This window comes from Barbus barbus, assembly GCF_936440315.1.
Source record: "Barbus barbus genome assembly, chromosome: 16".
Taxonomy (NCBI): Eukaryota; Metazoa; Chordata; class Actinopteri; order Cypriniformes; family Cyprinidae; genus Barbus; species Barbus barbus.
In genome coordinates this window covers 9571211-9594971 of record NC_136744.1, presented here as the reverse complement: position 1 = coordinate 9594971, position 23761 = coordinate 9571211, and the positions used below count along the sequence as shown (strand labels likewise).

The 23761-nt window shown below is 37.6% G+C and overlaps 1 protein-coding gene across 5 annotated transcripts in view; it reads right to left on the bottom strand.

Annotated features, from left to right (window-relative positions):
* The window catches only part of LOC306882603 (calcium-activated potassium channel subunit alpha-1a), a 210135-nt gene that overhangs the window by 55113 nt on the left and 131261 nt on the right, over positions 1 to 23761 (bottom strand). For 3 of the 5 annotated variants that reach the window (XM_079437328.1, XM_079437326.1, XM_079437330.1), the window contains exons 6-12: positions 13162 to 13237; positions 12175 to 12250; positions 11611 to 11781; positions 9612 to 9703; positions 636 to 746; positions 246 to 351; positions 20 to 102 (exon numbers count right to left, since the gene is read on the bottom strand). In XM_079437328.1, coding sequence (XP_079293454.1) covers positions 20 to 102; positions 246 to 351; positions 636 to 746; positions 9612 to 9703; positions 11611 to 11781; positions 12175 to 12250; positions 13162 to 13237 — 715 coding nt within the window. Of the gene's footprint in view, positions 1 to 19; positions 103 to 245; positions 352 to 635; positions 747 to 9433; positions 9526 to 9611; positions 9704 to 11610; positions 11782 to 12174; positions 12251 to 13161; positions 13238 to 23761 lie in introns of all 5 variants that reach the window. The other 2 variants (XM_079437327.1, XM_079437329.1) reach the window with 1 other exon arrangement.

The following is a 23761-nucleotide window of genomic DNA, read 5'->3' as shown; positions in this document are numbered from 1 at the left end:
AACCCTCCACCGAACTGACCTCATGATATTAGAGGCATCTTCAGCATCAGGGTCTGCACAGTATTTGTTTGCAAGAATCAAGCATGCATCCGCTGACTCGATCTGTACAAGATGGAAAAGAAAAGGTGACGCCTCCGTGTTCAGAACAGCATCAAAACATCAAAAATATACTAACATTATTATCTACAATATCTCTACAATTCTGTTTCGCGATTATTAAATTGTCAGATTTTTTCTGAGGTTACCTTTACTCTTGCTAGATCATGCGGGTTGAGGACCGATCCTTGATAGAATTCCACCTGAGTGAAGTGACGTTTGAATAAGGCTTCCAGCTCAAGATTAGGGGAAATACTAGAGTTTGGCAAAAAAAAGAAAGAAAGCGTGTTACTAATGAAGAGGAATACTTTTTTGAGAATGCTTTAAGTTTATAGGAACAATGTGCCATTTGTGCACCACTAGCGGCTAACAAAAGAATGTCAAAACAATTTACTGGCTGATCTCTTTGTTATATAAAACAGGCAACTCTATTTGATTTATTTGTTTTTCTTAGTAACATGCAGTCATTATATTCTTTACAGTGCGGAAAGGCTCCATCAAGATTATATAAAAAGTATTCCAAAGGGAATTGTACTTACTTATGAAGAAAAACAATTTCTACATTGACATCATCCCTGTCCTTGTGTAGGAAGTCTTTAAGGAAGTTGGAAACACTTTCAAGCGTGATATGACCACAGACCACAATGTGCCTGTAAGGGGGAAAATTCAGCTGAAGAGTGCAACATAAAATAAAACAAAACTCTGGCATATCCTAAAAAGGAGCATAAAGTCATAACCAAAAATGTATTGAGAACATTAAATGTTGTGGCTTTCAAATATTCACTGTCTGTTATAGTCATAACAGCACATGTTGTTTTATCTCAAATTTATAAACATGGTTTAAAACATTAAATGAAGTGCTTTAAACTTTTGAGGACAAACAAAATTGAATCTTACGTTTTAATGTTGGATTGTCAAATGTTCTTAATAAGCCGTGTCTCTGTAGCCAAACCACCGCTGTGCTAGGACACATGTTGACATGTACATCAATACTAACTGACAAGTATCGGAACCCCTGTCAAAAGCGGTTAAATTGTTTTTGGATCTGTGGCTGCCATGAACTCTAACCGTGACTTCTCAGGACAGGCACCGAATGAAAAACTTGCAATATATCAGATGGAACAAACAAACAGACTCAACTGGATTGTTCCAGAGGTCACGGTCTTCTGGGGCTCATTTATTCTGCCTCCATAGTAAGATCTAGTTTCATACTCTAGAGCTGTTCCAAAACCTAGTAGTGAGCCGCCTTGACATCTTCTGGCTATATCAGCAGCACTCATACACGCTTCTGTGATGTATGAGCTAAAGCTAAGGATGCAATAATTGAACTAAGCAATAATCCCGCAAACAATGTTGCTGTTCTTTATACAACAGTACAAAAAACAAATGACTTGACATTGAGCACCTTACATTTTAGATTCAATATAGTTAGCTGTATATTTTTGCATTGCCAACGAAAAGTTAAACAAGCAGTATACAATAATGTTCAATTCCTGAATGAGTAAGTCTTCTTAATAAAGTTGGTTGAGTAATTGATTCAATGACTCACTCTTAAAGACAGTCACTATTGTTTGTTCCCGAATGAATCAATGTTTTTGAACAAATCCATTTTATTGTTATCCTGTGACTTGCATGTGTTTCATTTTTGAACAAATCAGTATAGTAAACAATTCAGTTAATTTACTCGTGAAGACACTCATTCGTTTAAATTTCTGCATAAATCAGTTTTTTTCTTAAATCAGTAGTGAATAATTCAGCAGATCTCTAATGAAGAAACTCCTTTAGTTTAGTCAATAATTCAATGACTCACTCATAAAAGACACTTGTTTAATTTATGAATACATCGGAGTATGAATTAATCTGTTAGCCAGTGATTCAGTGGCTCACTCAAAGTCCATCACATATTTCATTACTGAATAAATCAGTGTCTTTGAACAAATCAGTTTAGTAAATGATTCAATTACTCAAAGAAAGTCACGTGTCACCACCTACTGGCACAGCAATGTAACCTGCAGAAAGAGTCACTGAAAAATCCCTCAACTGAAGGTTGTGTTTTTAAGCCTTTAAACTATATACCAAACTACAAACTAATGCATTTTAAATTACACACCAAAGTTGTTCAAGAGTTGTTGTTTTTTCATGTCTGCAATGATCTGACTCATATACAAGATTACGGCCCGTTATTACTATCCTAACAACTTAATGGCCACTTCTATTACTGTTGCAGAACAATAAACAATGCTTTATTTGTCAAGCAGGGCTTCTATGCAACAGGAGGTTAAAGAGTTGAACTTTAGCTATGGGGTTTTGCGGATCACTTCACTTCCCATGCTGGATTACTCCAATACTGCTGTGGTCAAAGTCTCAAGAGCTTTAACCATGCGCGGTCATCAATCTAAATCTGTCCAAACTAACTCTTTCTTCCCTCAACAGACATGATGTGCTTATGAGTTTACAAAGAACAGGGGCTGCTGACCTTAATTGTAACTGGGTGTATGTGCCTGTACACTCTCAGTTGTAGGAGAGGTGCTTATTTGTGCTCAGATCCAGGGCAAACATTAAGCGGATCTCTGTTTGCCGGAGGGACGCGATGAGGCTTTATGCAGTGTCTGGATGCTATCACACATAATGATCTTCACAGATCTGGCCTCTTGTATTTAATGAGTGGTAGTAATTGCACACATGACTGTCCTGGGAAGAGAAGACTGTTGAGTTGATGGCTTGGTGTAAAGCCAACAGCGTCTGGCAAAGGGGTGGCTTGATGAGAGACACATTATTCATGTTTTCCTATTTCCAAAAATGCCCGTTTGAGAGCTTTAGTTAAATCGGGAGACTTTTGTATGACAATGCTCTCACTCTTTTTACTCTAGAACAGAGTCTCTGGCATGGATACAAACACACTCTGTCTCGGCTTATGTCAGACATCTTGTCTCCATGTTTGGATGAGCTATCAGTGGTGCGTGACTATGCTACTGATTGTGTTTCACCACTGCGGGGGTGTTTGTTTTTTTTTTCCTTCAAGTTTATGGTACTGGCAATGAAAGCAATACAAGCTGTAAAATCGTACAAAAGAGTATTAGATAAGACTGATGTCATTACGTGATGCCTAAACCTTCATAACTATTTCTGTGCTATTTCTGTATTGCACTCAGTAATACATAAGGTCAGTAAGACCCCAACTGAACTTTAGTGAACTTTCTATTCAGCAATTAAATTCTGAAAAAAAGTATAACAGTTTTCACAAAAATATTAATATTGAGCAGAACAACTGTTACTTTTTTTGTGCAATATTACGGTATTACATATAATATCAGGATTGACCTGGTAGATATCACTCTGACAGAATAAATTTGCATAGTAGGATTTATCAACAGCTGATTTTTTTTAAGTGCCTAATAACAAGAGAGTGATAAAGTTAGCATTCAGCTGGTCATGTGATGTTAACATGAGCCTTCATGAGGCCTATTGTAAAATAAAACAGCTTTTCTTAGGCTATTGATAAGAGTCTTCAATCTGAGTGTACATTAAACAATTTTATTGTAATTACTGAGTGTACCTTTAAAGAATAGCACGAAGATAGAAAAAAATGTTGCCTTTCAAAAAAAGTAGTGGAAGATCATTCTACGTGATTTATTTGTATGTTGGCATTTCTTGCACTCTATTTCAAACTTATTTATGACTGTATAATCACACTAATGCTCAGAAATTATGCTCAAAGAATTAAAGATTTATATCATTGATTAAAAATAGTATGAATAATTGCTATGAAAAAAACTGTATTTTAACAAGAACAAAACTACATTTAAAATATAAAAATATTTAAACAATTAAATACTGGTGGGAAAAAAAAACAACTTAATCTACACACTTAAGATGTCTTCAACTTAAAATACACACACTAACAACACTATACTGTGAACAACACACAGTGAAGAGAACACTTGGGCTACAACACAATGTTACACATGATAAGGTGAAATAAAACTAAAAATGTGCACAAACTGAGCAAGCAAATGCAGAAGGGCAGTTACCCCGCATGCACTGTGAATCATGCCAAATAATAAAGAAAAAATAACCAAAATTTTTAAGAAATTAAAAACAACAAGCTCGAACATCAGCCTCAGCAGCGAAACCATTGATACTGCTCTAATCCTTAAACTGAGTCGAACGAAAAGTCTCCGCGCTCATCATAGACTTTTATAATCAATAATGTTTTAGGAAAAGCTGTGTCCAAATGATAGCTGTGAGGAGAACGTTGTGTGATGAAAGGGGTGCATGCCTGCCCTCGTCTTCAAACTAAGAGAGAACAGAGCTTGAGATGGACCACATGTGTAGTCCACATGGGGCCAGGGCTCCATCATCATTACAATAAACAACTTGATGCAGGGGGACAATAATGAATTTAATTTGGCAACTCTTTAGCCAGTAACACCTCCTTAAACTACTGTAATTATTCAAAAACACTCCATTATGTCATATCTGACTGCAATTTCCCTACATATGCTGTAAGGCTGTGTATTGCTCAGCACTAGCCAGATATTCAACACACTGGGTACCAAATATAAAAAGTTAAGAACAGACCTTTAAAAAAAAACATATTGACTGACCTGCAATTTAAATAGGTAAATATGGTTATTGTAACTGCTGCAGATCTCAAGAATGTCAGCGTGGTTTGTGATGGGCACAAATGTTTTCATACCAATTATATAGTTAAATTATCCTTCTGGGACCCAGTTCTGTGAAGGATAATAGGATTCCCAATTTCTGTCTAAACTATAAGTGTAAAGATACATTCTACGCTTTACAGAGACATCACATATGTAGGTGTTATAATCAGTTATATTATCAATTATATATGATTGATTTTCAATCATTTTCATAGTTTCAAATAAACATGGGATTTATGAGAAACATGCACAGTTTCACAGAATTACAATTTGCCTCAAAAACAATGACAAATTAGACCATACATTTTGTCCATATTTATACAAATTATTTCTGGTGTAATAAAGTCAGAAAGTAAACAAATAAATCTGTAACATCATTTGACATATTTGAGAACTTAATTAGATAGTTCATCCAAAAAGGTAAATAATGTCAATGTCATAATTTCCTCACCCTCATGTCATTCCAAACCTATATTACTACTGTTTTAGTATTATTTATATACTATTATAGTATTTATTCATATTTTGAATTTTTTTTTAATATTTCTATTTATTTTCTATTTAACTTTTAATACTTACTTACATTTTAGCTTCATTTTACAGAAATTATTTTTATTTGTATGGTGCCCAGCACATGACATGCATGAAAAAAAGCTAATCGTGTGCGCGCAGGGGCATCGGACAGGGGGTAATAGTGGAGCAGAGTAACAGGGGCCCTTGGCGAGGGTCCAGAATTCCCAGCGACACCCCTGTGTGCACGGCATAATAATTCGCTACCTCATTTTACTAAAATGTGAGCACGATTTACTGACTTGTTCCCTCGTTTTAATTAAATCACACACACAATATAATTTGTTCCCTCAATTTGATTCAACTAAAACATGGCCACGATTTAGTAAAATGAGGGAATCATTTAGTATATCGTGCACGCAATTTAGTAAAATCAGGGAACTACTTATGTCATGCGCACAATTTAACTTCCCCCCCCCCCTGCATATCACATGCGGGGCTCCGTATATTTCAGTTAGTTGTCAAAGCATTTTTTACATTTTTTAACATGCAACATTTTTAATCTGCATTTAAGTTGTCTAGTAGGCTATTTATATCTTATTTTAGCTTTCGTTCCGTACAATAAGTATATTTTCAAAGACATGACACAAACATTATTTTATAATTATGTTTTCATTTAATTGTGCTTTGATGTAGTTTCCTTAATATACACTAAAACGAAATTGCGATTTCTACATCATCTGAAAGCTGAATAAATAAGCTTTCCATTGATGTATGGTTTGTTATGATAATTGTTAATGAAAATTACGTTTTGATACATTTACGGTAGGAAATTCACTAAATATCTTCATGGAACATGATCTTTACTTAATATTTTTGGCAAAAAAGAAAAATGGATAATTTTGACCCATACAATGTATTTTTGGCTATTGCTAAAAATATGCCCCAGCGACTTAAGACTGGTTTTGTGGTCCAGGGTCACATTTCAGCATTATAACTAAGAGGACAATGCAGTAAGCTGTCCAACAATCACAGACTATTCATCAGACTGTCAGCTATGCATGGATAGTTCTCCACGCACACCTAAGCTGAAGTCAGAGAACCAGATGACTGAACCGCTATTGATCTCACTCATTTTAATGCGTTGTGAGAGGCATATCAGTAATGGCATTTCTATATGCCATTCTGTCCTCTTTTCAACTATTACTCCATGCATGCGGACACCAACCCAGGCCGGGTCTGTGGGGGCAAGCGGTGCCGGCTCCACGTTCTTGGTGTGGCGTAGATTCTGGAGAGAACCTCAGAGGCGGCGCATGAGCTCAGAGTTCACTCAGGGTTTATGTCAGTTTCAGCAGTGCTCTAATGGAAACCACAGAGACCCCGACCTGATCCAACAGAACGCTGCTCTATATTACAGTCATAGATCCAGATCTGCGTTCCTGTTCTGATGGTTAAACGCTACGCTGAACACACGCTGACATCAACAGCCATCACAAACCTGGCTGTTGCAAGGTTTCAATAGCAGAGATTACACTTCAGACTACTGCTAGGCTCGGCACACCATGACTGTACTGCCAGGGCTCAAATAATTAAATAAATTAAATTTTACTAAAAAGCTAATGGCCTCTAAAAAGAAACATTTCAGCTATATTACTTTTTTAGTTGACAAATTACAGATTTACTAGATAAAGATGGTTGTTAAGAAGCACTTCAGTACACTGAGAGCAGACTTTTAACAAAAAATATTTGCTGTGTTAAAGGGACTCTTTAGTATACAGACTATGATTTCAATTAAAGTTACAGACTACTAGTCAAAAGTGGTCAGTAAGATTTATTTTGAAAAACATCTCTTATGCTAAAAAAGGCTGCATTTATTTGATCAAAAATACAAAAATACTGTACAAAATATTCTGAAATATTATTATAACTTAAAGTAACCCTTTTCTATTTTAATACATTTTTGTAATACTGTGTTATTACTCCTGCCTTCAGAGTCATATGATTCTTCAGAAATGCTGATTCGCTGCTCAAGAAACATTTCTTATCATCAATGTTGAAAACTGTTACGTTGCATAATATTTTTTGTGGAAACTAGCACTTTTTTCAAGATCAGGATTTTAAATTTGAAATTTATAGAAATGTTTTGTACCAATATATATTAAAAGCTGTTACTGTCACTTACAGGTATCAATTTAATGCAAACTTTCTGAATAAAAACATTTATTTCTTAAAAAAAATAAAAATTTACCAGCCCCAGACTCTTGAATTGTACGATATATATATAACTTTATGCTGTCACTCTAGTGATCCTAATTGCATTTGTCCATCACAAACCACACTAATAATCATAAACATAACAGTTTCTTTAATAATGATTCTCTCATTGTTTGGGAAAAAAGTCATGTCATCTAGTCTTTACTAACTTACAGATTTCACTAAATTTCTTAGTTCATTTTGAATCAGACAAAGAAAAATTACTGATATCTGACAAAATTTTGCACATTAGACTTTAAAGTGTTATAATTTTATAGTCATTTATTTTCATATTAGTCACAATCTGGAACCCTGTTAGCAAGGTAACAAAGGGATGACAGTGACTGCATATTCAATATTCATATTAAAATAAGGAGTTAAGAAAGACAGAATCTGTCTATTGCTGCCCTGTTGTTCCTACAAATATGAGAATACTGTTAGACTGCATTTAAAACTTTACACCAAACATTATTACAATCAGCGTTTATATATCATTTATGCAGCCTCCAACATTTATTCATAAACACCTAATCATGGACTTAAAAAAAATGGCTCTTGGACATATGCGAGTTTATGCAGAATTACACTCTAAACGTATGCCTTTTGCACCAGCCTGAGCTTGTCGGAAATGTGCTGACAGTGGAAATAAATATCCCGACACATTTATTTCGAGGTGTCGTGATGTGTCCGTTCATGAGCACACAGTCCCATGCAGATTTAAACAATAAGGCGAAGCCTGGTGCCTCTCTTTCTGCTCGGCCAGAGAGCTGGAGCCTACTGTAATTGCAACCAGATGCATGCATAGCCAGAGAGAAAGAAAGTGAGAGAAAGAGAGAGGCTCAGCTCTTTTGACAAGGCCTTCTCTCAACACCAGACTGCGAATCCAAACGTGGGGCTGAGGCCAAACATAACATTTCATCAATCTTGTTTCACTGACAGCGAAACGGCATCAAACAAAGGGGCTCTTAATGGCTTTCTCCCGGCTTAGTATTTGCCCTCAAATTCAGATGATGAAAGCCGGACGTGACCGTGGGCCTGTTTCACGCTGCAAAATGGGTTGGGAAAGAGCGCGCGCGAGAGATAGAGGGGGCTCTGAAACATAAACGCGATCATTCGGGAGAATCGCTGTGCTGATGACAGGGCCGTGTTTGAGCCAGAAACGAGTGAGGGGGTTTCAAAATATCCACATTCACATTCAGGGATCATCTTTGAAAAGGAAAAGAAAAAACGGGACATGGTAAAAGTACCAAGCGGGGCAAAAAAGCAAGCCAATTGCAATGGAGCAGCTCCAGTGCGAGAGCTGAGGCATCCAGGCATTCAGGGTGTGCGCTGACTGAAGATCAGGGCCAGAGTCATGTCACACAGAGATGAGGTGAAGCGCCAGCAGTGACGCACAGCCAGAGAGGCTTTTCTCACTGCAGCATGCAAGCTACAAAGCCAAAAGACGTCCATTCACAGAGAGCATGCGAGAGATGGGTCAAGCATGATGAGCAGAATTAAGAGAACAGAAAACTGAATCAAACACAAGACAATGATGACACTAAGTGAACAGCGTTTTTTTATTTTTTTTTATTATTTATCTGAGTATAAACTAATGATCTTCTATAATTCACTGTGCACTTTTCTATTTCAAATGCAAAACAAACACTGATTCTACAGCAGCACATAACGGATGGAAAAGCAACAGTCACTCTAATGAAATTAAAATGCAGCAGATGCGTTACGGAAAAGAAGCCACGGACACAGACCAAAGGGCATGGACATGTGGCTTCGATGGCCAAGGTCTCCAGTCACAGTGTGACATTCATTCATTCGTGCTATCATTTTTGTCTGCACTAACCCCCTCTCTATCTGAGATGGGGGCATGTGAGTCACACAACCACACCTGGTTCTGGATTTTGACTTACTTTCTGCCTCGTGTCGAGTTATAACTCCCTCCGTATTTCTTCCGATTAAGGATGAGAGCAGCAATTTCTGGCACGTAGCGAGCAAACATGGCCTACATGCATGGAACAGAAAAAGAAAAGTGCATGCAAAGAGGGGTTCTGCTGTGACCAAAGCCACAGAGGCACCTGGAATACTTACTTTCTGCCATTTACCGCACTATAGGAACCACCATATTTCTTGCGGTTTCCTATTAACTCTATGATTTCAGGGACGTAGCTGGCAAACATGGCCTAAGGAGAAGATAGGAGACAGAAGCAGAGGCTAAAAAAGAGAGCGGAGAGACACGTCCGAGTCTGGACTTTTTTCTCTTTTTTTTTCTCCAACCTCTCGAGGTGCAGAAATTGACATGTGTTTGCTCCAAAAACAAAATGATGTAGATTGGTAATATATATATTTTTATTATTATTAAAATAATACAAAAATATTTTATTAATCTGAAAATGTCCATTGTGCTTCTGAAAATATCTGAAAAAATTCAAATTGAGGGGAAAATGGAATAAGGGACAAAAGGCCCGGTTTGGAGATACTCCACTGGTTTGGAGACAATTTTTTTTTTTTAAGTTTGTCGTGCTGCCCATCTGTATTTTCTCTGACAGCACAAAAAAACGTCTTCTGAGAAGGAAGAGAAAGAAGAAAAAAACCTACATGCCATGTTTTGTCCAACAAACACTAATGCAGTGGCAAGTGAATTTGAATAGTCCAGCCTGATCGCCCACAGCTGCAAAGCACATTAAGACTCATTAGTGTGCTTCAAATGAGCTGGATGCACTTTGCAAGATTGCAGCCTTGACAAAGTTCTGTTTTATCTGAACACTATGTGTGTTACTAGGGATCGTAATCCCAGAGTTGTCAGCCTGACCTCCCAAAGAGAATTGTGAGAGGTTCTTCACCTCTCTCTAGGGCCCTGATGAATTATGACATCTGCCTGATCAGATCTGACGGTTTACAACATTTCCATACTGAAGTCATTAATTGAACACCTGATATAAAGCAGAGCAGTGATTATTTCCAGCCCTCCTCAAAAACAAAAAGAAACAGCAGATTGCTATGGAAACTTCTGGACAGCTTTCTGTGTCCAGTGATAAAACTGAAGCGCATCTGTCCTGCATTATGTCTATATAAGCTTCACATGAGACTTCTGAATGCCTGTGATGATCTATACCTTGATCTTGAGTCTGTTAACCACCTAAAGACCAAGGCTAGGCAATATATATTGATTCTTGGATCTGAATATTTTTATGAGTCATTTCTTTCTATGAAAGAATTTAAAAATGACATCATTATTAAAAAATTATTCACTGTAAAACGTGATCATAAGGTGATCCTTCTACCTAATCTACCCCATTGCTTTCAATAAAGTAACCAAATTTATTTGGGTTCAATTTTGGTATTTTACTTCTTGCCATCAATCAACTCAACACAATAGTGGTTTATTTGAAATAACAGTTTCTCTGATTGATGACAAAATTGGCATTTTCCACTTGTAAATAATTTTACCATAAACTTCCTACAGAACATCTAGTCTTTAGCTGTGTTATTTCTATGTATATTTTCCAGTAACTTCATCTGAAGTTACTCTGGTATAAATGCACTTATAAGAGTGTTTGTGACTGCTGTTGCTATGGTGACGCTCAAGCAGGACTATGGGCCATCCGACTGCCACTGTGTTTGTTGGAATTCGGGGAGGGAAACAGAAGGATGGGATCTCCTGAAACCGCAAAACTGTTTTAAGAGAATAGCAACAACATTATCATCAAAATACATTTCTTTAAAAAGACTATTTAAATGCAATAAACATAATGAAGGATAGTGTCAAACAGCATCTACAAAAATTTACAAAATGCATGTACATTTCATCTTAACTTGGGCTGTAATGGTCAAACAAAATAATGGATCTTAACGGCAGGGGAGTAAACATTACAAAGACAATGGACATATACAATATGGTAAAAACAGTGTTATAATTTGGGCTATCATGAACATTGTGGTATGGTAAAAACAGTGTTATTATTGTGGAAAGACGACAGTTATGAAAGTGTCAAATCACGGGAGTTTTGCATGATTTTTACATGGTAGTTGTTTGCATTGGGGAAGGGGAGGGGTGCAGGAGTGCCAACAAGAGGAAAAGTGATTTTACCAGACCACCGAGAATGAAGAAGACCATGAAAAGGCGTCCAAGAGTGGTTCTTGCATAGACGTCTCCATATCCCACCGTGGACATAGTCACCATTAATAAGTACACACATTCCCAATATGAGAGCGATTGAGAGTTTTGGAAATTTTCCCATGGATCCCCTGAGTTTTCCACCTGCCAGTGGAAGGAGAGCGAAGAGTGAATTACTGACAGATCAAAACATGATCCTCTACAGCCATCTACTGTCCATACAGAAAATCACAAGGATGAATTTTGAGAGCAACCAAACTGAGGATTTAGTGGCGATCAGAGTCTCTGCTGCCATCTAGTGGCACAGATGTCCTCTGGCGCATCCTGATAAAAACAAAACAAAAAAAACACAAAAAAAGAACCACAAAACACCGAACCTTCAGATGAGCTACAACACAAACCACATACGCCATAAAGAGACGGACGTGACGTTTGCTTAGGAGCTTTTTCCTCCCACGAAAGAGCATGTGCTCTCCTTTCTGTCATTTCTCCAGGGCATGGGGAGAGAGGGGGGCGTGTGTGTGTTTTTTCACTCACCAGATGAATGAATCCTGCAGCAGTGAGCCATGTGCTTATGAAGATGGAACACAGGTTCACCAGCTTGATGGAATTACTGTGAGAGACGAGAGTTACATCAAACCTCTCAAAGTGAAACGCATCACACTGACGTACAGATCAGTCAGTCATCTACTGAGCCCAACACACACACACGAGCAATGCCGTGCCTTGACGCTGCTCGCTGGGAGTGAACACACAGGTTATCAGCAAATAAATCAGAAGACAGTGGGATCCCGAGGATGACCGACGCATATTGGAGCTAAGTCAAGTCTGAAGGAGCATTCACATTGGCGGTTTCTACTCGAATGTGGTATCTGTGCCACGTTGGTGTGAATTTTGCACTAAACTCATGTCGCCTCAAATCACCACTCTCACCAAAATACAAATAATTTCCGATCACTGCAAATCACCGTCAGTGTGAACGCCCCTTCTATAGCAGCCAATGAGAGAAAATACCGTGATGCAAAAGTAACGTCCTGTTGACAGCTGTGTCAGTTCAGTGTGATATATCTAAGCAATTTCCCCCAACTGAAAAACGAGATGGCAGCTAAAATAAATGAAACGTCCAGCGGTTTTACAACCACTGAGTTGGGTGCTGACTGCTTTTTCTCCAATTCCTTTCTGATTCATTGACATATTTACGAAATACCACTGAGGTGTCAGGAGGCACTCATCTGTCATGTGTGTGACAGCCTGCTGGATGTCCTGCTTCACACTCCTGCATTCATCAGGCTGGAGGGCGGCCCTGTTCTCTTACCTACAGCACGCTAAATGCACACGCAAAAAATTCTGCTCAGCTATGAGCCCTGCCAACTTCTGGGTCAAACCCGCAGAGGTGTGTGGAAAGCGATGGAAGGGACACCGGAGTCTCCTAAGGAGCTGTAGACACTGTGTGTGTTAACGCCAGCGAAGCGGAGCTTTTGAAACTGAGAGTGAGAGAGGCACGTGATATGTTGCCGGCCTTACCTTGTTTTCAAGATATTCAAAAACTGTAAGATTTCTGAGAACTGTATCAATCTCAAGGCTCTTAGAAACCTCAGACCTGCAAGAGAAATGAGAAAAGCAGACGCGAATCAATAAAAAGCATAGACTGTTATTGTAAAGCAATCTGTGTTCAAAATGGAATACCAGATTACTGCATATTGGATTCTACATTCAATTTTTTAAAGAACCCATAATTGGCAATAATTGGCACTGACAAGCGCAGTTTTCTTTCTTGCTCTGACACATTTCAAACAAGTTGATTTTCGCTTTAGTTTTAGTTTTGCACCACAGCCATGAACTAATGGTTTGCTACTTGCTAAGTGTAGTCGGTGATGACAGGAGAGTCATTAGTATTTTTAAAAACTTTAGCAGTTATACATATTTTATATGTATAACTGCTAAAGGTTTTTTTTTTTAAATGAGGATTGCCTCAGAGTTATGAAAAGTCACAATAATAATGTTAATATTTAATAACCGTAATATTTTATGGGTCTTCAAAAATAGTAGATGAAACAACACAGTATGCAATAAATGCAATGAGAAACATGTCAAACAGTAGAAACCTGCTTAAGTGTTCATATAACACACATTTATTAAAACAAACAAATGTAGTAGTCATTTTTTTTTTTAGAATTCAATTAAATTTTAGCAGCTCAGTCGAATAATAAGTCACAAATAAAAAAGTCTTTTTTTTTCTCAAAGTGGATGTGTATTCCATGCAGTGTACTCTACTTCAGTTCTGCACATTCTGGCAAATAAAGCAGCTCATTCAGATATTTTTGTGTAGAGTGCAAATACTGCATTCAGACAAATTATATTTCCAATCACAATTTCCATGACAATTAAGCTTTTTTTAAGCAAAACTAATTTACTAGCAAAAATATTGTACCTTTTGAAATATCTACAGAACTTGACATGTCTTGTAAGATTCAACCGTGTAAAAAATAATGTTAATGTTAAATTTTTTGTTTGTTCTAAACTTCAGTCAGATGTTAAGCATTTATTAGTTGAGCAATTTATTTGGAACCATGGAACAATCACACGTTTGTGTGTGTGTGTGTGTGTGTGTGTGTGTGTGTGTGTGTGTGTGTGTGAGCGCGAGAGAGATGTAGGTGCTGAAATGAGAGCATCAGGAAGCAGATTAGGGAACAATATCACCAGCTTCAGCAGACTTCTTACATAAACAGCATTTTTCCTGCCTTCAGCCTCAAAAACATCATCTTTTCAGTAACACACCATCTTAGCTTTGCTGCAATTCGTACAAAAATGAATCAAAAAGCTTCCTGACGGGATTCACCAGTTTCTCTTTGCAAAATTTTTTTTACTGCAAGTTTAATGTTATCTTCAGCAATAGGAAACAAAAACACTGCTTCTTACACAAAAAACTTCTTACAGTAAACAAGTTAAAAATTATAACTGCACAGTTTCTGCAAATACAGTCTAAAACTAATACTATGTTCCCAAGAAAGGATGTCTTATCCCAGTTAGACAATACATGGAGGCAGTAAAAAAGAGAGCTCTGGCTGTCACTCTCTTTGCCGTCTCCTATCTGGCCTGGGCCCAACTTCACACGGTAACCGTTCTGAAACAGGTCAGCAGATGACTTTTTGCGCCGGCGGCTCTCTTGAATGGTTTCTGTAACCAGAGTACCCCGTGGGCCCCGAAACACTAGCAGCTTGCTGGAGATTATGATTCTGTGATCCTACTCCTTTCCAAGTTCAGAAATGCAGAATGTGATGTTTCCTCAGAACTTCAAAGATGTGCAACCTCAGATGTACTTGATCAAAACAACTAATTTGCTCCAAGAAATAATGTTTTCGTAGGCATGAACGTCAGAATGCATGCAGAAGACTGTTTAACAATACTAAAAACCCTTCAGTCCTAGATAGTGACACCTGCCATTGGTTGAAACCCCTGATTAAAGCCACAATCTCTGACGTATTTGGTCTGATCTTTTCAGTATTAAACTCCCACGCATGTATCTTCCCTCTGACCCCTTCTCTGCTTTAGTGAGGTGACAAGCTTTTGTATACACTAAAATCTTCTAGGATTTAAAATTAAAAAGAAAAAAAAAATTCTGAATTAATCACAGGGGTTGTACTAGCAGTTATGTTTTCTCATGCTGTAGTAAGACTGGTATGTTAGATTATGAAGATTATACATTTTATAGCAATAATTGCTTTCTAAATTAAGTGCAGTAATCCTGCTGTTAAGCTCATTTGTATCTACTGTACTTTAAAGGTGTCTTCCTGATATTTTCATGCTGTGTTTCTTTCCTGTGTCCAAACATCAAAACCAAAGATCTGCCCCAAAACCTAGTGAACTGCCTGCTAAGACAGCACTTTAAAGAGACAATTCACCCCCCCCCCCCATCATTTACTCTTCCTCATGTCGTTCCAAACCAGTATGACTCACATTCTTCTGTGGAGTTTTTGGTTTTTCATTGTTATGCTGATGATACTCAACTATATATCTCAACAAGACCGGATGAAACTTCTAAACTATCCAAGCTAATACATTGTGTAAAAAAATGGAAAAGATTGGATGACCAATAATTTCCTCCTATTAAATTCAGATAAGACAGAGATATTACTTATTGGACCAAAAAAACAGTACACAGAATCTCTTGGATTACAATTTGCAACTAGACAGATGTACTGTCATGTCCTCTAAAGTAAAAAATCTGGGTGTTATATTAGACAGCAACCTTTGAAAATCATATTTCCCATGTTACAAAAACAGCATTCTTCCATCTTAGAAACATTGCCAAGCTTCGAAACATGCTACCCGTTTCTAAAAGCTAGTTCATGCATTCATGACCTCTAGACTGGACTATTGTAATGCACTGCTAGGTGGTTGTCCTGCATCTTCAATAAACAAGCTACAGATAGTCCAAAATGCAGCGGCTAGAGTTCTTACCAGATCAAGAAAATATGATCATATTACCCCAATTTTACAGTCTCTTCACTGGCTACCTATTAAGTTCCGTATCAGTAACAAAATATTATTACTTGCCTATAAGGCCCTAAATGGTTTAGCTCCTGCGTACCTAACTCGTCTTCTACCACGCTACAATCCAACCCGCTCCCTAAGGTCGCAAAACTCTGGACTTTTGGTAGTACCTAGGATAGCAAAGTCCACTAAAGGAGGTAGAGCTTTTTCACATTTGGCTCCCAAACTCTGGAATAGCCTTCCTGATAACGTTCGGGGTTCAGACACACTCTCTCTGTTTAAATCTAGATTAAAGACACATCTCTTTAGCCAAGCATTCACATAATGCATCTTATAATCTTGTACTGCAGTTACAGTGGTGTGAAAAAGTGTTGGCCCCCTTCCTGAATTTTTTTTTTGTTTTTTTTTGCATTTTAATGTTTCAGATCATCAAACTAATTTAAATATTAATCAAAGATAACACAAGTAAACACAACATGCAGTTTTTAAATGAAGGGGTTTTTTTATGAAGGGAAAACTAAATCCAAACCCACATGGTCCTGTGTGAAAAAGTGTTTGCCCCTCGATCTATCAGTCTGGAAAAGGTTATACAGCCATTCCTGAAGCTTTGGGACTCCAGCGAACCACAGTGAGAGCCATTATCCACAAATGGCGAAAACATGGAAAAGTGGTGAACCGTCCCAGGAGTGGCCGGCCGACCAAAATTACCCCAAGAGCGCAGCGACGACTCATCCAAGAGGTCACAAAAGACCCCACAACAACATCTAAAGAACTGCAGGCCTCACTTTCCTCATTTAAGGTCAGTGTTCATGACTCCACCATAAGAAAGAGACTGGGCAAAAATGGCCTGCATGGCAGAGTTCCAAGACGAAAACCGCTGCTGAGCAAAAAGAACATAAAGGCTCGTCTCAGTTTTGCCAGAAAACATCTTGATGATCCCCAAGACTTTTGGGAAAATACTCTGTGGACTGACGAGACAAAAGTAATGCGTAAAAGTAACAGCATTTCAGAAAAAGAACATCATACCAACAGTAAAATATGGTGGTGGTAGTGTGATGGTCTGGGGCTGTTTTGCTGCTTCAGGACCTGGAAGACTTGCTGTGATAAATGGAACCATGAATTCAGCTGTCTACCAAAAAATCCTGAAGGACAATATCCGGCCATCTTTTCGTGACCTCAAGCTGAAGCGAACTTGGGTTCTGCAGCAGGACAATGATCCAAAATACACCAGCAAATCCACCTCCAAAACAAAATGAAGACTTTGGAGTGGCCTAGTCAAAGTCCTGACCTGAATCCTATTGAGATGCTGTGGCATGACCTTAAAAAGGTGGTTCATGCACGAAAACCCTCTAATGTGGCTGAATTCTGCCAAGATGAGTGGGCCAAAACTCCTCCAGAGCGCTGTAACAGACTCATTTGCAAGTTATCGAAAACACTTGATAGCAGTTGTTGCTGCTAAGGGTGGCCCAACCAGTTATTAGGTTTAGGGGGAAAGCACTTTTTCACACAGGACCATGTGGGTATGGATTTTGTTTTCCCTTCATAATAAAGAACTTCATTCAAAAACTGCATGTTGTGTTTACTTGTGTTATCTTTGATTAATAGTTAAATTTGTTTGATGATCTGAAACATTAAAGTGTGACAAACATGCAAAAAAAAAAAAAAAATCAGGAAGGGGGCCAACACTTTTTCACACCACTGTATATCTGATGTATATCAAATGTACATTATTATTATTCTTTAGCTTGGGTTTAACAAATCATTTTTGCTTAGATGGAACAGCAGCTACACTAATTATGTCTCTATTTGTTTCTCTGTTTCTGCAAAGATCCCGTGGCAACTAGGAATTACAGAAGCTTCAGTCTGGATCCAACCCTTAAATGATCTGAGATGACCAAACACCTGAGAAAAGATGATGCCAACCCCTCAGAGGACCTCAGAGGATGCCAACGCTCAGACAACATACAGAATTATCCAATTTTGCCATAAGTTAAATATATTAAGTTTCTGCATGGACGGATTAACGCACGGGCCTACTGGGCATTTGCCCAGGGCACTGGACCAGAGGGGGGCCAGCCGAAATACCGCTACTCCCAGAACGCGATTTCAACCGTGCCCCCTCAAATTTTTGAGGCAAGTGGATTTTGAATGCAGCATCCAAAAGACAAAAAAAAAAAAAAAAAATTTAATTAAAATCTACCCTAGCCGGGCCCTGGCCCGAGACGCTCAGGCCCTAGCCCGGCCCTGGCCCGACAGTTTATCAGAATAACAGGCCCGAGTCCGTCCCGACTCGAGCCGTCTTTTTTCCCCCTTCTCCCAAAACACTTTATACTACTGTTTCGGCTACTAAAATAGTTCAGTTTGTATGTAATGGCAAAATTATTATATTTCGTTTCGTTTTTTTATTAAGTTAATTTAGAGAAACGTTTGGAGCATTTTTGTTCATTAAATATAGTAATAAGTCCTAAGTTTATGTTTTTTAAAGTAACGACCAAGCGGCCAGCGGCAGACAAGCATATAACAATGTTTAAGCGTTAAACCTGCGCTATAATAATAATGTGCGCTAGCCTATATCTGGTTTGTGCGGAGAGTGGAAGCTAAAGTGCGCTCTGCAGGACATGGAGGCACCAGCGCAAACACTTGCATTTTTTTCAGTGGAAACAACTTAAAATAGCCTATGACAATTTTTTTCTGATAAAGGTAAGAGTAATACATCATTCGGAACTGTAAAGGGTCTACTTTTATTTGTGGGCACTCACAATAATCAACAAAACCTGCTTGTATATAACAAAGAAAACAAACATGATGCCTTTCTGCCGTCTTGAACAGGAGCGCTTCACAAAAATGAACCGAAGCGGAGCGAATACATGCCTCACAGACATGATAAATATATCTATAGAAAGCTTTAAATTATCACTTAACAAAATAAAAAAAATTATCTTGATCATAATCAATAAAGATGCATTTCTCTCTAAATCCGCTTCTAATGAGGAGACGGAGAGTCAGGATCAGCACTTCATCCTTGCGACACAGACTCAGAAAACCTAGTATATTAGTAAATAATTCAAATATCCCCTTAATATTTAGTTTGCTGGGGTTTTGCAGCAAGCTTTAGCCTATTGCTTGCATTTGAACGCAGAACTCTGCAGCTGCGTTGAAGACACTTGCGCACCTGCTGCTGCTGCGGGACACTAAACACCATCGAGCTGCTCTCAGTCGCGGCACGGTCTTGTGTTGTCTCCACCAGCGCGGCAATGTTTTTCATCACTAATTGATGGTTGTCTAAAATATAAAAATAAGGAGAAACCCAAAACAGGCCCAAGGCCCGGCCCCCGTCTGAACTATGACGTGAAAATTGGCCTTTTGCCGAACTTTTTTTCTCCCTTTTCAAATCTCATATCACATCGTAAAGGCATTTATTTTCAATCAAAATTCAAGAAATAACCAAAAAGTTGAAAATAAAGTATCTGGTAGGGTTAGGGTAGGTGTAGGGAGGGCTTTATTGCATCAATAAGGTGGCATCCATTTAATAATCTGAATTAAAATTATAATTTACACTCAATACGTTATTATTGAATACTGTTTTATAATGTACTACAATACTGAGGTGCAGATAATTGCCACTATTTTGCAACAAGTAGTATAAATAGCAGAAAATCCTTCTATTTTAACATAGAGTAAATATAATCTATAGCTATTTGCACTTAGTGTAAATAACATATTGCTAAAAATACTGCTGTTTTCACTTGGTGTAGATAGAATCCATTGCTATTTGAACTTTGAAAATGACCGAGATTTCAACTGAGGGGGGCCTATAATCAGTCCGTGCCCAGGGCACCTCTGTGTCATGATCCGTCCCTGAGTTTCTGCAATATATAAATATATTGTGGAAACTTAATTTCCTGTAGAGCTGCTTTGCAACGATTTGTATGGTAAAAAACGCTATACAAATACATTTGAACTTGAACTTGAAGTTATTCTGAAGAATGTTGATAACCAAAGAGTTTTGCTGACCATTGGCATCGATATAAAAAAAACATCTCAAAAGATTTTATTTTGATGTTCAGCAGAAGAAAGTAACTCATGCAGGTTTGGTAAATGATGGTAGAATATTTAGTTTTGGGTGAACGGAATGCTCCGGATGCAAAGACTGCCTCAAAAGTTGTCAACATTATATTACCTTCTAAGATAACTTATTTTGACAACATTCTAAGACAGTGTTACATGTATCTTTTTTAAGAGAGGACAATCCCACAATGTCCTCAGTAAAGCAATTAATCCAAGATGGCATTATAAACACTTTAATTTCAAGTATCAATATAAACAGGTAAGTATCATTTAAAAAAATATATTTTACACAATATGTGTGTGTGCCAAATCATTCTACACTAGAACAAAGAATGAATCTCTATTGCAATTAATTATAGGTCAACAAGTCTATTGTGTTTGCAAGAGGAAAGCTTTTTTCTGTCTGTTCAAAGTCACTTAGAGGTTTCATATCAGTTAGGGTGCTGCTTAATAATTTAGATGAACAAAATATTGAACATATACTGGTACACATTGGGGTCCAAAGTGATTAAAAGGAACTTCTTGATTTAATGCTATATCCCCTGTTCATTAGGTCCAAACAACATTGCAAAATTTAGCAATTTCTGTTGATATTTGTGGAAGTGCTATATAAATGAATGCGAATTGGATTGAAATTTACATCTGTCAATGTATTTGTATTGTGGTATATCAATAATGATTTTGCTGCTATTATAAAAATAAATCAACACTAATATAATTTCATTAAAACTTCCACAATCCTTTCTTGTCTTTGCACGTACGAGTCAAGACAGACGCTGTTGAATTTTCATGTAGTGAAATGCTTTAGTAAAAAATGTTTGTTTGCTTTTTGGTTACAAATCAGTTCTATTTCAAATCTTTAAAAACATTTAAAAATCTTACTGACCCCAAAAGAATGGTAATGTATATAAGCAGAGGCGCAAAAGCTGTAGAGAATCTGCTTGGCCGGAAGCTTCCGTAACTGACGTAGATTTACAGAATATTACCGTTGTTTGTCAAATAGATAATTTTATGTACTTATTCCTAACACTTTATTAAGCTTTAAGTTACATCTAAAATGACAAGGGATCAACTCATAATCATGTTTACATTAACTAACAATTGAATTCATTCTCTCAGATAACCTGGGTATGCAGCGCATTCGCAGCTTAAATGGATAGAACGCCACTGGTATATATGTAAATATTGCTGTTTGTTGCCAATGTATTCTACAGAATTGTACTGTAAATTTTTCCTTGTGTTGCATTTTTGTTCAATTATAGTGTCATTTCTTTAATTAGATTTTTGGCAGCAATGACTACTTGTTTGAGAAGATGATTTGTCTAAATGATAGAAAAGAATGCAGAAGATACCACAGCTACATTCTCCTTATCTACATTATGCATCACTAATTTCCCATGAACCTTTGTTGAACCTGATGGCATGTTTCTGGCTCAGCAGCTGAGAGGCCCGTGGCACAGGAGGCTGGAGGAACAGGATTCAGGAGAGTAGGCCAGCGCTGTGCACTGAAGCAGGCTTAATGGACGTGTAGAATGGACAGATGCTCATTCAGACTATTTCATTCACATCTGCAAGCTCACAGACCAACAGCATGTCACGTATGTTACAGTCACAAACCACTGGTTCTTTTTTCTCAATCAGGGGATACTGAACATGTGTAAAGAGGGATAAAGGGTTGCCGGGATTACTCGCCACTCGTTTCTCCCAGAATGCATCTGTGTGTGCATGTACTGAAGCTTTCCACGTGAGAGAGGGCTCTAAATATGAAAGAAGTTTAAAGCACAAATTAGTTTCCTTCACTGATTTCTCTTCCTCTGGTCATGCGACTCATATTCCTAACTGAGAAGCCTCTAGTTCAGTAAGTTCAGATCATCCAGTTATGTGGCACAATACTGCTTCAAACCACCAGATGGCAGTGGGATACAATATCCACAGTCAGGGATGGACTGGGACCATTGACGGTTTAAGAATCACCCACTGAAAACCTCATCAGTAAACAAATGACTTTGATATGCATCCACTGATGTACTTTTGTAGCACTGATTTATTAAAAACAGAGCCCCAAAACACTGAAAATGTAACCACTAGACTTTACACAAATATGTACTAAACTTATATGCATATGCAAATACTCATCTAGTATCATAACTATTATATAACTATTAGCAAAAGCGACAGATAAAAACAATTGGTACATTGTACCTTCAACTAAACTACTTGAGGTCAATAAAATGTATTATTTTAAGAAGTAATACTTTTATTGAGCAAGGATGAATTAAAGGATTTCCATTTAAAATAAATGCTGTTCTTTTGAACTTTCTGTTCATCCAAAAATACTAAAAAGAAAAAAAAAAAGTATGGCATTTTCCACGAAAAAATTGAAGCAGCACAACTGTTTTCAATATTTACAATAATAATAAATGTTTCTTGAGAATCAGCATATTAGAATGATTTCTAAAATATCTAGTATTTAATATATTTTTGATCAATTAAATTTAGCCAGGGTAAGACACTTTTATTTTATTGAATAGAAGTGTATATTTATCCCAATTTTAATTTAGAATTTTGATTTTATTTGATGGTTTCTAAATGGTTTCTAATGCCAAACTATACCATATGACATTCAGACAAAATCCCTAATAGGGAGAAAAAAAAAAGAAAATTACATCATTGAAGCGTAGCATTTTAATGGTCCTGAAAATAACAATAAAATCCAGAGTGAACCTAGGAATATCCCTCTGTGCACGTACCCCTCATTAATATGCACCAGATCTCCTCACATGATTACTGCCTTCTCTTCACAGACTGATGGGGCTTTTGGAAGAGGACTTTAGCTCACAAAACGTCTCCATTTCAGAGTCAAGTACCTGTTGTTAATTGATTGCAAGGATGAAGGAAGCTAGTGAATTATAAACAGCCTCATGCTAATCCATATACAACCCTTGTGTTTGAAAAGACTCTCCTGGACCGCTTCTAGAAGATTAATTTCTATTTCCCAGTAGAGGGTCTCTGCATACCCTTCAAATTAATAGCACGTTCTCCACCACTTTCATCAAGCTCCAATTTTCAGAAAAGGGAACGATATAGCAAAGGTTCACTCATGTGCCATGGTCTTTGATAGTCCCTAAAGAAGCAGATTTAATTATGACCCATCCTGGATCATCTGCAGTTCATTTTCCACTCAAAATGACACATTAACACTCAAAAAACAATCAAACATGTTACCGCCATTGTGTATTGTGTATGAAGTATTGAAGTCTCTTTCTTCAGCTGAGTGCCACATTACTAGTTATTGTAGATATGGTGTCTACATGATATCTACTTAGATATTTATAGGGCTGTAACGTCCCAGTCGATTAGTCGATTAATTGGTCGATATGGTCTGGTTCGACCAAAAATCTGATTGGTCGATTTTTTGCCGCGCTCATTTCATCAGTTTGGCCGCGCTCATTTCATCAGGTGGAAAGCACTAATTGCTAATGGGGGTGTTTTCAGAGCACCCCTGTTTCACAGGTAACAGTCTGTTTTCAGAACACCCCCATTGTTTTCACTTTTTTTGGAT